General features: G+C 40.1%; 1 protein-coding gene across 1 annotated transcript in view; it reads left to right on the forward strand.

Moving 5' to 3' along the window:
- Nucleotides 1–1,109: 1,109 nt before the first annotated feature.
- Nucleotides 1,110–14,023, forward strand: part of LOC124116979 (DNA repair protein complementing XP-C cells-like) — a 32,426-nt gene continuing 19,512 nt past the window's right edge. Inside the window, exons 1-9 of the mRNA XM_046478646.2 lie at nucleotides 1,110–1,198; nucleotides 4,662–5,746; nucleotides 6,238–6,325; nucleotides 7,180–7,264; nucleotides 8,145–8,369; nucleotides 9,751–9,819; nucleotides 10,910–11,002; nucleotides 11,705–12,264; nucleotides 12,965–13,092. Coding sequence (XP_046334602.2) covers nucleotides 4,666–5,746; nucleotides 6,238–6,325; nucleotides 7,180–7,264; nucleotides 8,145–8,369; nucleotides 9,751–9,819; nucleotides 10,910–11,002; nucleotides 11,705–12,264; nucleotides 12,965–13,092 — 2,329 coding nt within the window. The 5' untranslated portion in view covers nucleotides 1,110–1,198; nucleotides 4,662–4,665. The remainder of the gene's footprint in view (nucleotides 1,199–4,661; nucleotides 5,747–6,237; nucleotides 6,326–7,179; nucleotides 7,265–8,144; nucleotides 8,370–9,750; nucleotides 9,820–10,909; nucleotides 11,003–11,704; nucleotides 12,265–12,964; nucleotides 13,093–14,023) is intronic.

Here is a 14,023-nt window from a genome sequence, read left to right on the forward strand (position 1 = left end):
CTGAAGCAACAACAACAACAACAACATCAACAATGCAGACAAAATTGAACAGGAAAAGCTTGATGTGTGGCCAAATGTCTCACAGAAATGCTGAAATTCAAGGCGTCTTTAATAATTCACTGATTTTTCACAAATTGACTCGGTGTACACCAGACATTTCACGTTGAACCAAAAGTTAAAAATACACTTCGAACAATTTTACATTGTGTGTATATCCAATTTAATCTCACAGAAGCCCCATAGTACAAAATTATCTTCTCCAACTAATATATAGGGAATATGAACAATCGGCGCCCTTGATGTCACACCCACACCTAAACACACACGTATGTAGGTATCCCGTTGGAGGAGCTCTATATACTATCGCTGCCAAGCTTGGGACAAGTACAAGCTCCTTCAACACGCGTGACACCTTCGTTGCACTCTAGGTAACATCGCTGTGGGCGGGCCATTACAAGAATCTTGAAATTTGCCCTCTAACCCCATACGTAGTAACGTTTATACTTTTGTTTATGTCTTTTGGAATGCCATCATCTTGAATTTTGAAAAGGTTTACGACTGACCATATTTCCCACATGAATTACCTTTTTGTTTGTTTAATCAGATTGGTTCGAGATTGGAGACGAACAGAAAATCAACCAACTTCCCCCTTACATTCTTACTATACTAATTACATGATAGTTGTAATGAAACAGAAATTCAAATTGACAAACAAAGACGGCAGTCATCACTTGTTTGTAAACATAACGGTCAATCGGCTGCGAGTTCAACCCCAAGCATGGTAGCCACCTATAACAGTGGGGAGCTTTGACTGGTGGCAGCGATATTATAGAGAGCTCCGCGAACGGCATATCGCTGTGAGGAGCTTGGGAAGGACAACAAAGGGAAGTCACTCCTATGAATTCAAGCGGAAAATCTTCAGCCGAGAAGGTCCGATAATAAAATAATCTCTAATGCTAAAGGAATAAGAAACTCTCTTTTTGAAATTAAAACATATCTAAGTAGGTATAACTTATCATTAGATTTAGTATAGATAATATGAAACGCTTGTCCTTCTTTCAATACCGCGTAGGAATGAACAGACGGAAATTATATTTTTAGGCGATATGGTTTGAGGCTAACTATTGCATAAACATTGCCATGTGTTTGGCGGGTAGTTCTGTCAATAGGCCTTTGAAAACGTATTCCTCGTTTCCAGGTAATCACAGATATTGTCATATGGTTTTCAACGAATAATATATATAAGTATTAAAATATATACTTCCCCCTGTCTAGGCTACTGATTACAAATGAGAGACACGAAAGATTGGAATCTTTATCAGCTGTTCTGTAGTGAAAGTTTGGGACATATTATAAATGTGACCCAGTTTTGCCTTGTGGCAATGGTTAGTATAGGTTACTCCAAACCCTATCCTTAGCCCTTGGATCCCCTCTCTGAACACACACGTTACCAGTTAAGTACCTCATTCGATCTTTAGGTTTGGATTATATTCCTCACTTCTTTTGATGAATGTTTCCAACGTGAATCCAATGTGAGGCAACATTGAAGTTGACCGGGGTCGGCCTTTAAAGCGCTAATTGCTGCCGGCTGTGGTTTTCACAGATCTCGCGTGCCTCATCAGTTAGTTGTGTTGGGGTTTGGGTAGGTACCATAACTCTTTCCTTAGCCCTTGTATCCCCTTTCCGATCATGGAACCCATTACGTTCATTAGGGTTATGCGTACACCTTTCCCATCAAACAGCCGTTCACGATCCTAAGGGTTGAGCACCACTTGCCCTATACACCTATGCAATGCTAAGGGTTAGGCACTCCCTTTAGCATCATTAGGGTTAGTTGTTGGGTAGGGTATGCATGTGTTAGCAATATTTTATTAACATTTTTTTCCAGTGTAAATTGATGCAAATCTGTAAATTTATATCAAGTTTCCACTTGCACAAGGAAAATGGCTATTGTAAAGATAAATATAGGGTGCTTATTCATCATGTTTTGATGGAAAAAGTGCATTTACACTGAATATCCGTATGATCATTTACATTTATGCATTAATCAGTTGTTTATCTCATGTTAACGTTTTGGCTTATTAGCTCTTTAATTGAGCCTACATTGAAGCTGGCAACACAAGTTAAATCCTCCTATATCTGAATGAAGACAGCTGGAATCCGAAAACACTGGTGCCCCGAATAATGTGCACAACTCAAGAATATTTGTTTAAATCTTTCAATGAATCAAATATCAATGTCTGACATTTGGATTACCTTGACATGGGTTTTCATCCATCTTCTGTAACTGTAAGTCCATTAGAAGTGGTGCAAAATGAAACATGTCAAAAGTACTGAACATAGCGATATCATATTCCCATCACATATTCCACCATTGTCTCTGGTCACAACAAAATATTTTTTCATTTTCGAAAATGCAAACTAGCTGCTGACACAGCACATTTTTAAGTAGAGTACAGCCTTCATACATTAACAGTGTAACAACTTTCTCATGTGATAGTTAGAGTAATACTTAGCAGGCCTCGATATGAGGAACTTGATTCAACTTGCACCAAGTGCATGTTGACATGAAAATGTACTTGCACCACCCAAAGGATGTATATAGATGTACGTCTTTGAACCAGACATAAGCAGGTTGAAACCTGGTACAAGTTTATCAAAGTTGAAACATAGACATGACAGATGCATAAAACTAGTCTAAATAAATAAAATATGTGTCATGATTTTGCGTAAAATAATCATGTATTGCTGTGAAAGCACATAATCTTGAAGTACCTCAGTTTGATAACTTCAAGCCCAAGAAAGCATGACAAATTACACATAACACAGGGATTAGTAATGTTGTATGATATATAAGCTTAGAGGTATTGAGTGTGTTCAAAGATCATTTTTGTGTGGAAAAGTAAGTGTTAGTCGGACACAAATTTGAGTTCTTTGTATATAAGGATGCAGTTTTCAATAATAGGCTGCATTGGTGCCTGTTTTATATATTTAAATTGGGCCCTGGTTAGTATCTGAAAATAATATATTTTTATAGAAACAAGCAGCTACATATAAATTGAAAGGGAGCACCAGTGAGATTGGAGATTCCTGAACCTTGGGACAATCTAGACTTGCTTCATTTAGGGCTGAGCGGAAGGGCAAATAGTATGGTTCAGGGACTGTGAGACAGACTAGCGACAGGTTTGCTCCAAGTGAGTGTACTGATAATTACTGACTTTGTTGATGCATGTCATCGTATCCCAATTGCGTGGATCGATGCCCATGATGTCAATCACTGGATTGTCTGGTCCAGCCTCGATTATATACAGACCGCCGTCGTATAGCTGGAATATTGCTGAGTGTGGCCTGAAATTTGGTTCAAATGTCAGTAAAATTTCCAAAATTGGGATTACAAATTTGCCATGTCATTTTATTGTAGTGATAATTGGAGGGTTTTGCTGATAACAGGCAGGGATAGAAATTTACCCTAAAGTCTACAATCCAAAATAGTGAAAACATAGCCATACCCCACAAAGTGTTAAAAGATATACTGGCCCTTAGGGAACCTTTAACATTAACGAAGCTGGTCTGGGCTATGATGCGTCTTTAACATTAAATATCCCTGAAGTTAAGAAAATAATAACTTTTTAGAAAATTCCACTTTTATATAATTTTCCCAAATTGGTTGCCAAAGGAACTTAGTTTAGCATCCTAGATAAGTCTCACCAAAATTGAAACCTTCTTTCACAAATTTACACCCGACGATATGATACATGATATAACTACCGATGTATCGATTCATGTTTAATTTCTGTATCAAGTTTCAATGCCTAATAACCAGTAATAGCACAAAAGTGCTTAATCTGGTTGTAAGATTCCACGAGAAGCAGCCTACATTAACCAGCTATGCAAACAAAACACCAACTGCATGAGAGCAGCAGCCTCAACATGTAGAATTTCCTGCAAAGACAGAGTGGATAACTTATCCTGATATGTATCAGATCTTGACTCAAGATTCACTATGTGTATCGATACGTGATGTATCATGTAAGTGTATTGTGACAGCTTTGCAGAATGGCACTCGCCCATAAACCATAGACAGTTTATCCAATGTTAAGAGGTTAGAGTACAATTTCAGACTTTTAATGGGTAGTCCTTATACGTTGTCACTATTACCATGACTACGGCTGGTACTAGTATATGCAAAGCATCTTCCCGAGGCAAGAGAGTTAACTGACTATTAAAGATCAGTTTCCACCCTTGCCGAACTAGGTTGGAATTACTGTGCTCGATCGTAGCACCACCAGTGGCTATTACCAGTTATGTCCCTTCTAAGCCTCTCCTATGGACCAATCAGATTCCAACTCTCGTATCACTTGCTTTGCTTCACACAAAATGGTGGCGCCTGGTCAGGACGATCTGAACTCTTTAATACCAGCCTAGTTCGGGAAGGTAGGAAACTGGACTTTTAGTCAGTCTCGGGAAGATGCTGCAAAGCTACATGGCCATGCCCTTGTGAAGTTTTATGGAAGTGGGTCTGATTTTTAAAAATTAATAATTCAAAATATACTACTCAACATTTGCTAAGGCCCAAAATAGTCACCTTTAGTGAAAGGTGTGGCCCTTGGCAAGTGTTGAATACATGTAGTATGTGATGTTGTGTATTCTGACAATTTCAGCCTTATGATGCCTCCAAAGAGAAAAACGAGAGAACCTGTGAAAAAGCTAACTGATAAAGAAACGAAGTTAGTTAATCATGATATTGAAGAAAAAGATAGTACCCAGAAAAAATCTATAAAAGGGAATAAAAATAAAAATATAGAACAAAATGAAAAGAAGACACGTCCTGTTAGGAAAAGGAAAAGTGAAGAAAATATAAACCAAAATGTGCCATCAGCTAAACAGAAACGAAAAGAAGAAATAGAAAATGCTGTGAGTGAACAGAAAAGTTCGAAAGGAAAAAAATCTAAATGTGGTGATTTCACTCTGGAAGGTTCGCAGGGGAAAATACCTGTGACAAATACAAAGAAAATTCTTAAAAAACATGCTGATTCCACGGATGGTTTGAAGAAAGGAAAGAAAATATTGAAGCGTAAAGATGACTTAACACTAGATGGCAAAACTAAGTCAAAACAGGAAGATATAAGAAATAAAGAAGAAATTATTAATGAATCGTTGAATGAAAGTGACAGTGAAGAGGATGATTTTGAGGAAGTAAAAGACAAGTCCATTAAGGAAATAAAAGTGGAAATGGTTGCCTTGGAGACAAAACCTGATATATTGCATCCTGTTGGTGTGATGAGTGATTCAGATGACTCAGACTTTGAAAATGTCGAAAATGTGGGATCCAAAAAGGATGAGGCTAAAACAAGTAAAAAGAAACCTACAATTACAAGGAAAACTCTCAAAACTACGCCATCCGCAAAGAGAAGAAGTAAATCAAGTTCAGATGTTAAAAGCAAACCTGGAACCCGAAAACGGCAGAGTAGAAAAGGTGCAGCAGAAGCGAAATCTAAGTATTCCAAGATGGATGAAGTTAAGGCTGAAGCAGACCTCACTTCAGCCACCAAACTTGACGATATTGATAAAGGGGATGTGACGGCCATCTTGTTGAGAATGGAAGGTGCAAGCTGCTCTCAATCAGTAGCTTCAGGTGAAGGTCAAGGTGAGAGGAAGGTCAAAGGGTTAAGGTCATCAACTGAAGACGAAGATGATGATGATGATGATGAGGAAGAAGATAGTGAAGACTGGGAGGAAGTGGAAGGTAATTCTTTTCCATAACATACTGGGGTAGTTTGGTAGCCTTTTGATTGAGGCTTTTGCTTGTCAAGTCGAAGGCCCGGGTTTGATTCCCGACACGGGTACAATGTATGAAGCCCATTTCTGGTGTCCCTCACCGTGATATTGTTGGAATACTGCTAAAAGCGGCGTGACACCTCGCTCACTCACCCACCCATGAGCATGGGTATGGTGCTGACAAACCTAGAAACACAATCGGGGTGAACTGGGATTCGAACCCACAATCATAGGTTTCTGGCGTGCTGTGATATTGCTGGAATTTTGCTGAAAGTGGTGTAAACTCCAAATAACATGTTTATGTTGAACTTGATTGAGATGACAGTGCTGTAAGTTTTTGAACAAGTTATTGTCTTAACTATACTTCATGTTATTTATCACTGTTAATCAATTCCTAGGTATTTCTAGGCATGTCTTATGTATGCTCAGTGCTTAATGTCCAATTCTCCTTTCGTTCAGATCACAAAGGAAGCCAGTTAATATCTCGGATTCCAACAGAGCCGGTGGAAATCACACTAGAAGCACCTGATGTCATGAGGAAGAAGAGGTAGTGTAGTCTTCAAGGAGACTGATATATTCATTGACAAGACAATATTGGTGGGAATTGTCTAAGTACATTGTATGTTTGTAGAAGGATTGTCTTGATAATGTTACTTCAGTACTGGGTCCGATGAGTGTCCTCTACCTGTCATAGGGGGCGGTCGGGTAGCCTAGTGGTTAAAGTGTTTGCTCGTCACGCCAAAGATCCAGGTTTGATACCCGACATGGGTACAAGGTGTGAAGCCCATTTTCTGGTGTCCCCACCTTGATTGGCTTGAATATTGCTAAAAGCGGCGTAAAACCTCACTCACTCACTCACCCTGTCTTCCCCTCACAAGAAAATACAGGGCAGCAAGTTTGGCCAATATGATTTGAGTGAGTGAGTTGGGTTTAACACCGCTTTGAACAGTATTCTAGTTATATCATGGCTTGTCAGCTTAATATGGGAGGAAAGCCCAAAGTGATGCAGGTCTTAAACGTTTACCACTTCGGTGAAACCCACAAGCACGGGTATGGTGCTGACAAACCTAGAAACATAATTGGGGCGAACCAGGATTCGAACCCACAATCATAGGTTTCTGGCGTGCCCAAGGGACGCAACTCTGCAATGCGCCTAAGATGACTGGGTCACTCGTGCCCCCAAATATAATTTGAACCTGATTACTGTTCCATTTTGTTATTTGGCTATACAGTTGTACATGCTAAAAGTCTCATTGCGTCCCCGAATCCAAATTACCCAGATCAGTTAGTGATGTTTTATATTCCCTGGGATTATTCCACGTCAGATTTTGTTTTTGTTTTTAGATGTTGTATTTCTAATGAAAAGAAACCAAACCTCTAATGTGCATGTGTTTTTTTAAGGAAAAAGAAGAAGTTTGACTGGCTTGGTTACATTCAGCGAACAATGAGAAGGTTTCAGAAAGATGTTCGAATTAACATGCATAAGGTAAACTTGTATGTATTGAAGTGAAGTAGTTTTTGTGAATTGTTGCTGATACTCTGGCCTTACTAATCAGGGACCCGTGAAGATTCGGGGTAGAACAGCAACCAAAGCTTCAGCAACCAAAGCTTGTTGTAAAAGGCGACTATGCTTGTCTTAAGAGCTGACTAATGGGATCAGGTGGTCAAGCTTGCTGACTTGGTTGATACATGTCACCGTATCCCAATTGTGTGGTTAGATGCTCATGATGTCAATCACTGGGTCGTCTGGTCCATACTTGATTTTTACAGACCTCCGTCATGTAGCTGGAATATTGCAGAGTGCAGTGTTAAACAACAAACAAACCTTACTTAGCTTGTTTGATATTTTTTCGTTCACAAAGTTTGGGGTAAGGCTTATGTGTGCCTGAAATCTACCATGGTGGGTTTCAATTCCAGGTTCCCCCTGACCTGTGAAGATCCGGGGTAGAATAGGTCTTCAGCAACCCATGCTTTCCGTAAAAGGCGACTATGCTTGTCGTAAAAGGTGACTAACGGGATCGGGTGGTCAGGCTTGCTGACTTGGTTGATACATGTCATCGATCCCAATTGCATGGATCGATGCTCATGTATGAATCACTGAATTGTCTGGTCCAGACTCGATTATTTACAGACCGCCGTCATATATCTGGAATATTGTTGAGTGCGGCTTAAAACAATCAACCAACAAACCAGATTCCCCCTGATTGTTTCTAGGTTTGTCCGCACCATTTCATGCTCATTGACTTCATCATAGTTGTAAAAAGTTTTGAATCCTTTCAGGCCACCCAACACACCAACTCATTCATTATTTAGCACTCCTTGACCACTGACCAGTGTGTGACAGTTGCAGTGTTTGATCTTCACAGGTGCATCTTCTGTGTCTACTGGCCCACGGCTTCCGTCAGAGCAACATCTGCAACGCCGACACGCTGGAGGCACAGGCCATCTCGGTCATCCCGGCCAGGTTTACTCATGGCGTCGCGTCCTGCAGCTTCGAGGGGTTGAGGCAGATTGTCAAGTGGTTCCGCGAGGAATTCCCCCTCCAGGCCAAGTCTCAATACTTCGATGGTGATGAAAACAATACTGGATTGGTACGTAGCCTGGTGTTGGCAATTCTCACAGGATTTGTGATATATGACATCACCAGAAAATAATGGATTCTTATGAGATGACAATTTTATTATCCTGTATTATCAGCAGAATTTCTAGGAGTGTCCAAATATCGAGTTTTACCTTACCCATGTTACCTGACACTACACCTATATCACTGTGTAGCGTCAGGTAAGTATAAAAACATTGCATTTAATCAGAAACGCTCATTTTTAAACTATATATAATTTGTTTGACTTGATAGGCCAGATGTCAGCAGCTTTTTGTGAAGGGAAGTTACCATATTCTCATGGGGGTGGGACCGCCTCCGTGGTCTTGTGGTAGAGCGTCCGCCCGGAGAGCGGAAGGTCCAGGGTTCGATCCCGGGCCGCGTCATACAAAAAGACGTTAAAAGATTGTACTTGTTGTTACCCTGTCTGGCGCTCGGCATTAAGGGGCTAAAACAAGGACTGGTCGGCTCGGAGTCAGTATACTGTGTCTGAGTGGGGTATTCATGTCAAACTGCGGCATGGTATCTCAGTGAGCTAGCACTATAAATCGGCATCAGTCCGGACTAGTACAAGCAGCCACACACACACATACACGTGCATGCACGTCGCTATATAAGTGCAATAATCTTGGACGCGACGTTAAACCCAATTTCACCTCACCTCACCTCATGGGGGTGGGGGAATTTACCATGCAGAGTTTAGCCCCTTAGGTATGCCAGGATCCTATAATGTCAGTTCAAATGTCAGATTCCACCTGATTACCTGTTTTTGTGTTTTTGTGTTTTTCACCAAAGTCGCCAAGCCTGACCACCCACTGGAATACTGTTCAAAGCGGCATTAGACCCAACTAACACTCACTCACTCGCTCACTCACTCACTCACTCACTCACTCACTCACTCACTCACTCAAAGATACTGTATGGGAACAAAAGGTTATGAGATTGAAAAATGTCATAATCATCATTGTTTTGTTACCCATGTGGTGTTCCACTGTACCTCATACTTGTCATCAAGCAGGATCAAGCTCAGTTGTTTGGGGTCTGTCACTTGGCTGATAGCAAGTTACTGTTCTGGCGATGTAGATCGCATGTTCCCGAGGCAAGGGAGGTAACTGACTGTAAAAGTCCAGAAATGCCATAATTTCATCCATAGTTCAGCAAGGTTTTTATAGTCAGTTAACTCCTTTCCCTCAGGAAGATGTGTGGATCGTTGCTCATGCTTTCAGTCACTGGTTTACTTGGTTCTGACGCTATTGTTTACAGGCTGCTGTGACACAACAGGAATATTGCTGCTAAACAACATTCTCTCACTCACTCACTCACTCACTCATTCACTCCTGAATGTTGTTTTATTTGTCATTTGTATCGTGTAGATTAACCAAGCCCAGTTAGAAGCAGCCATTTCAACACGCCAGATTTGTGATGGCAGAATTCTTGCAATTGTAAGTATTATTCCATCTGTATGTACTTTTTGCCCTGTAATATCGGTTGTGGTGTGTTCCATGTAGTTCCACACCTGCAATAGCCCATAGTCCATATTCTATATTGTGGGAGACCCGTGAAGATCCGGGTAGAGAATAGGTCTTCAGCAACCCATGCTTGCCGTAAAAAAGGTGACTAACGGAATTGGTTGGTCAAGCTCGCTGACTTGGTTGATGCATGTTATCGTATCCCAATTGCGTGGATCGATGCTCGTGATGTCAATCTTTGGATTGTCTGGTCCAGACTCGATTATTTACAGACTGCCGTCATATAGCTGGAATATTGCTGAGTGTGATGTTAAACAACAAACAAAACATTCTAACTAGCGATTTAGGCAAACTCAGAAAAAGTTGTTCTTTTGTTCAACATTAGATTTTTTCTTTAGTCTCTATTTTCTTAAATATGAGGTAAAATAATATTGTATTTTGATGCAGTGATATGAAACTAAGTGTTAAAGTCTCTTCCTGTTTATAAGTCGTGGTGTCAGTTTCTTCTATGTAGTAATAAATTAGTAATTAGTTATGTATGTTACAATATATTTAGAAATTTGTAATTAAATTTACAGAATTTAGTAATGATATTTACTACTGACTTGGGGCCGAAATATCGGTCTCTGAGCATGCCTAGCTAAGTCCCTGCTAACTGTTGCCAATCATGTGACACACTACCAGGGACATTGCCACCCGTCTGCACACAACTATAGAACTGTGGGTACATGTGTGTACATCACTTGTGCACCTTCATTAAAAACATGAAAAGATTGGGAAAATATGTTGATGCCCAGTCAGCTTTATGTATGCTCTGCAAATCCTGTGAAAGTTTGCATGGCAATCACCATGCTGTTTCGGAACCAGATGTTGATTTCGTTTTGTGATCATGATTGGACTATGTATAGTCTCGTTAGTCTAGCCTAAATAGAACGAAATTCCAGCCTAGTTCATGGAAACTGGACTTTTATGGTCAGTTAACTCCCTTGCTAGGCAAGATGCAGTCAGTCGCTCCATGCAATCATTAATCAGTCACAATGTGCAAAATTTAACTTCTCTCCAGATTTTCATCATTATCTTGAGGACGCTAGGATTTGATGTACGACTGATGATGTCACTTCAGCCAATGGGAATCAAGCTTGCCGAAGAAGATAAGGTAGGTGTTGACCAATCATAAGTCATGTTGTTTGACCATGTGGGATATACATGCAGGGATTTACCACACACAAAACATTGCGTTCTTTACACATACATGTTGAGAATGTTGCAATTAATTTGAGATGACCATGTGCAGTGATAGCGTGAAGATCCGGGGTAGAGAATAGGTCTTCAGCAACCCATGCTTGCTGTGAAAGGCGACTATGCTTGTCGTAAGAGGCGTCTAATGGGATCGGGTGATCAGACTCACTGACTTGTTTGATGCATGACATCATATCCCAATTTGTTGATCGATGCTCATAATGTCAATCACTGGATTGTCTGGTCCAGACCCGATTATTGACAGACCGCCGTCATATAGCTGAATTAATGCTGAATGTGGCGTTAAACAACAAACAAACAAAGCAATGATAAAGTTCTAAGCAATCAGGGAAGCGTGCCACAGGAATCCAACCTGGGAAGGACCCCCATATTCCCGCCATGAACCCCCCAAATTACAAAGAGTCCCCTGGTCTCAAACATAGATAAGGTATTGATCTTAATGAATGAGATAGTACACTAGAACATCAAGGAAGATGATTGTCAAGGACAGAAACCCTGATAAACACTTTTGTCAGCATGTCATAGTTTGATGTTGCTGATGTGTAACCAGTTTAAAATCTCCTGTGTATGGTGTTCATATGACAATATTAATCTTCAGTTTAAAGTGAAGAAAGAATCCAAAAATGGAGAAAGCCCCTCCAGTTCAGTTACAACTCAGGTTAAAGAAGAAACTGCAGAAAAAGGCAAAAAGCGTGCTGGAAAAAATAAAAGATCTGACAACCCCAAATACTCTAAAAGTAGTTCTGCTGGACGAAAAGTAAACTCTAAATCCAAAGATCAATGCAAAACAGAAATGGTGGACAAAGACACTAAAACCAAGGCCAGGAAACAAAAAGGTGAAAACAAGTCTAAGAAGGGCAAGGCTGCCAAGGGGAAACAACTCTCAAAGAAAAAACATTCTTCAGAAGATTCTGATTCTGATTCTGATGCGGAAGAGAAACCCAAGAGGACATTACGGAAAAGAGATGAGAAGAAAACGATGAATGAAGAAAAGGATGCGAGTGAGTCCGGGTTTGAAGAAAGTGTTCCTAGTGACCGTGACAGTAGCTTCTCAGAGGAGGAATGTAATATGAAGAAGAGGAAAGGAAAGCGTGGAAGCAAAGGGAAGCAGAAAGCTGTAAAGAAAGAGAAGATGGAGGAAGAGGTCATTCAACTGAGGTATGATTGGGTTTGTTGACACACAATAGGCTATGGCCTGGATGAGTCCAAATTTACTTCCCGGGTACCAGTGCCCTATTACCCGACCCTACCAGGGTACCTGCTATAGGTCTCAAAAGTTAGGTACAAAATGTCCGATTAGGGAATTGTTTTACCGAAGCCTATCAAAACCTTTCAGATGCATGTAAATAATCTGATCATGCATGCACTAAAGTTGGCTGAAGCTTTGTCTTTATTCAAGCATATAAAAGTCAGAAGAAATGTGTGCATAGTTTGAGAGAAATGCAGACATTAGTTCCTTGTAGAGTAACCATGGAGTTATAACAAATTTTTGTCATTAAACAATATATCATGTGACTAACCCCGGGTCTGGGTAGTCCTGTGGGTACTCGGGTCCAACTTAGTACCCAACCCGAGTACCAAGTTACCCATCCCAGCCCTACCATCCTGTGGTATACGGTCATATTTATTCTGCCAATCAGTAATACAAACCTCCATATGAAAGCTGCAAGGATAGTGATATTGTGATAGTTTTTCTTTAAAATTTTCATTGAAACTTGTTTCTGGCCACTTTTGTGGAGCTCTGGTATCAGTGATGAGCCGTTGACAAATTGACTGTTATTTATTGTACTGATTGGCAACATAAGTGTTGACTGGAATGTTGCTGACTGTGGCGTTCAACATTCACTTGATGCTTCAGCTCTGGGAGTGAGTTCACGGAGGAAGAGACATCTTTCCGGAGCCCCCTCTCGGAGAAGTTGCGAAGGAAGAAGAACAGGAAGATTCTCTCTTCGGACTCGGATGGTGACAACAGATCTGGAAATAAAGGTTGGTTTCCATGACAATGTAGAGTCCTGGGAATCTTACACATTATTAGAGGGCATCGTGGTTTTGGCATTGCAATTCACTGTTCATGAAGGAAAACACCAAGGTTCCTACAGACTTGAAAAGGCCTTCTATTTTAAGGTCCCACTTGAAAAGCCTTGATTCTTAGTGTCAAACTTGAAAAGTCTTGAAAACCACCCAGATAGCTTGAATATGACATATACTATGAAAGTATTAACAGCGTTCCTGTTTACTGGTAATTACCAGTACAATTAGGCTTGGTCTGGTAATTCATGTGACTGTGGGTCCCTGTTGACTGACAAATCAATCTTATAAATCTTATAAATCTTTGTTGAACAAAACATTGGTGATATTCATATGAGTACATTTTTCGAACAAAGTCAGATTGTCTGCTACCATCAGGGTTTCTATATCAAAATATCCATTTGTAGCGCCTTGTCTCAAAATTAAAAAAAAAAAGAGAGAAAATTGTGACTGAAGTTTGTATGAATGACGTTTAGATCTAACTAAGTTACTTCAGAGATGACATCCTTGCATTGAACATGATGTTGAAAGAATTAAAACCAAATAATCTTCATATGTTTTTTTATTTGTTGAAAGTTGGGACTGGCAAAAATTAGGGGGAACTGGTAATTTTTAGAGTTGCCAGTCCACCAGGACTGGCAGTTTCAAAAGCCGGGTCTGATTAAGATTTACTATAGAAGTCTGGACAGACTTGATCAATTTTATTTCTTGGTTATGAAAATAAATCTTGTTGGAAACTTTGTGATGTTCATACTGCTTTAAAAGTCTTACGACTGATATATAGTAAACTGGATTAAAAAATATTGACAGACTTAGGTTAATAACCCAACTAAAGAAGCCTTCAAAATGGAAGTTGAAAGTCTTGAATAGCCTTGAAAAAAGGCCATTA

The sequence above is a fragment of the Haliotis rufescens genome, unplaced genomic scaffold (genome assembly GCF_023055435.1).
Source record: "Haliotis rufescens isolate VD_foot unplaced genomic scaffold, xgHalRufe1.0.p SCAF_23, whole genome shotgun sequence".
Lineage (NCBI taxonomy): Eukaryota > Metazoa > Mollusca > Gastropoda > Lepetellida > Haliotidae > Haliotis > Haliotis rufescens.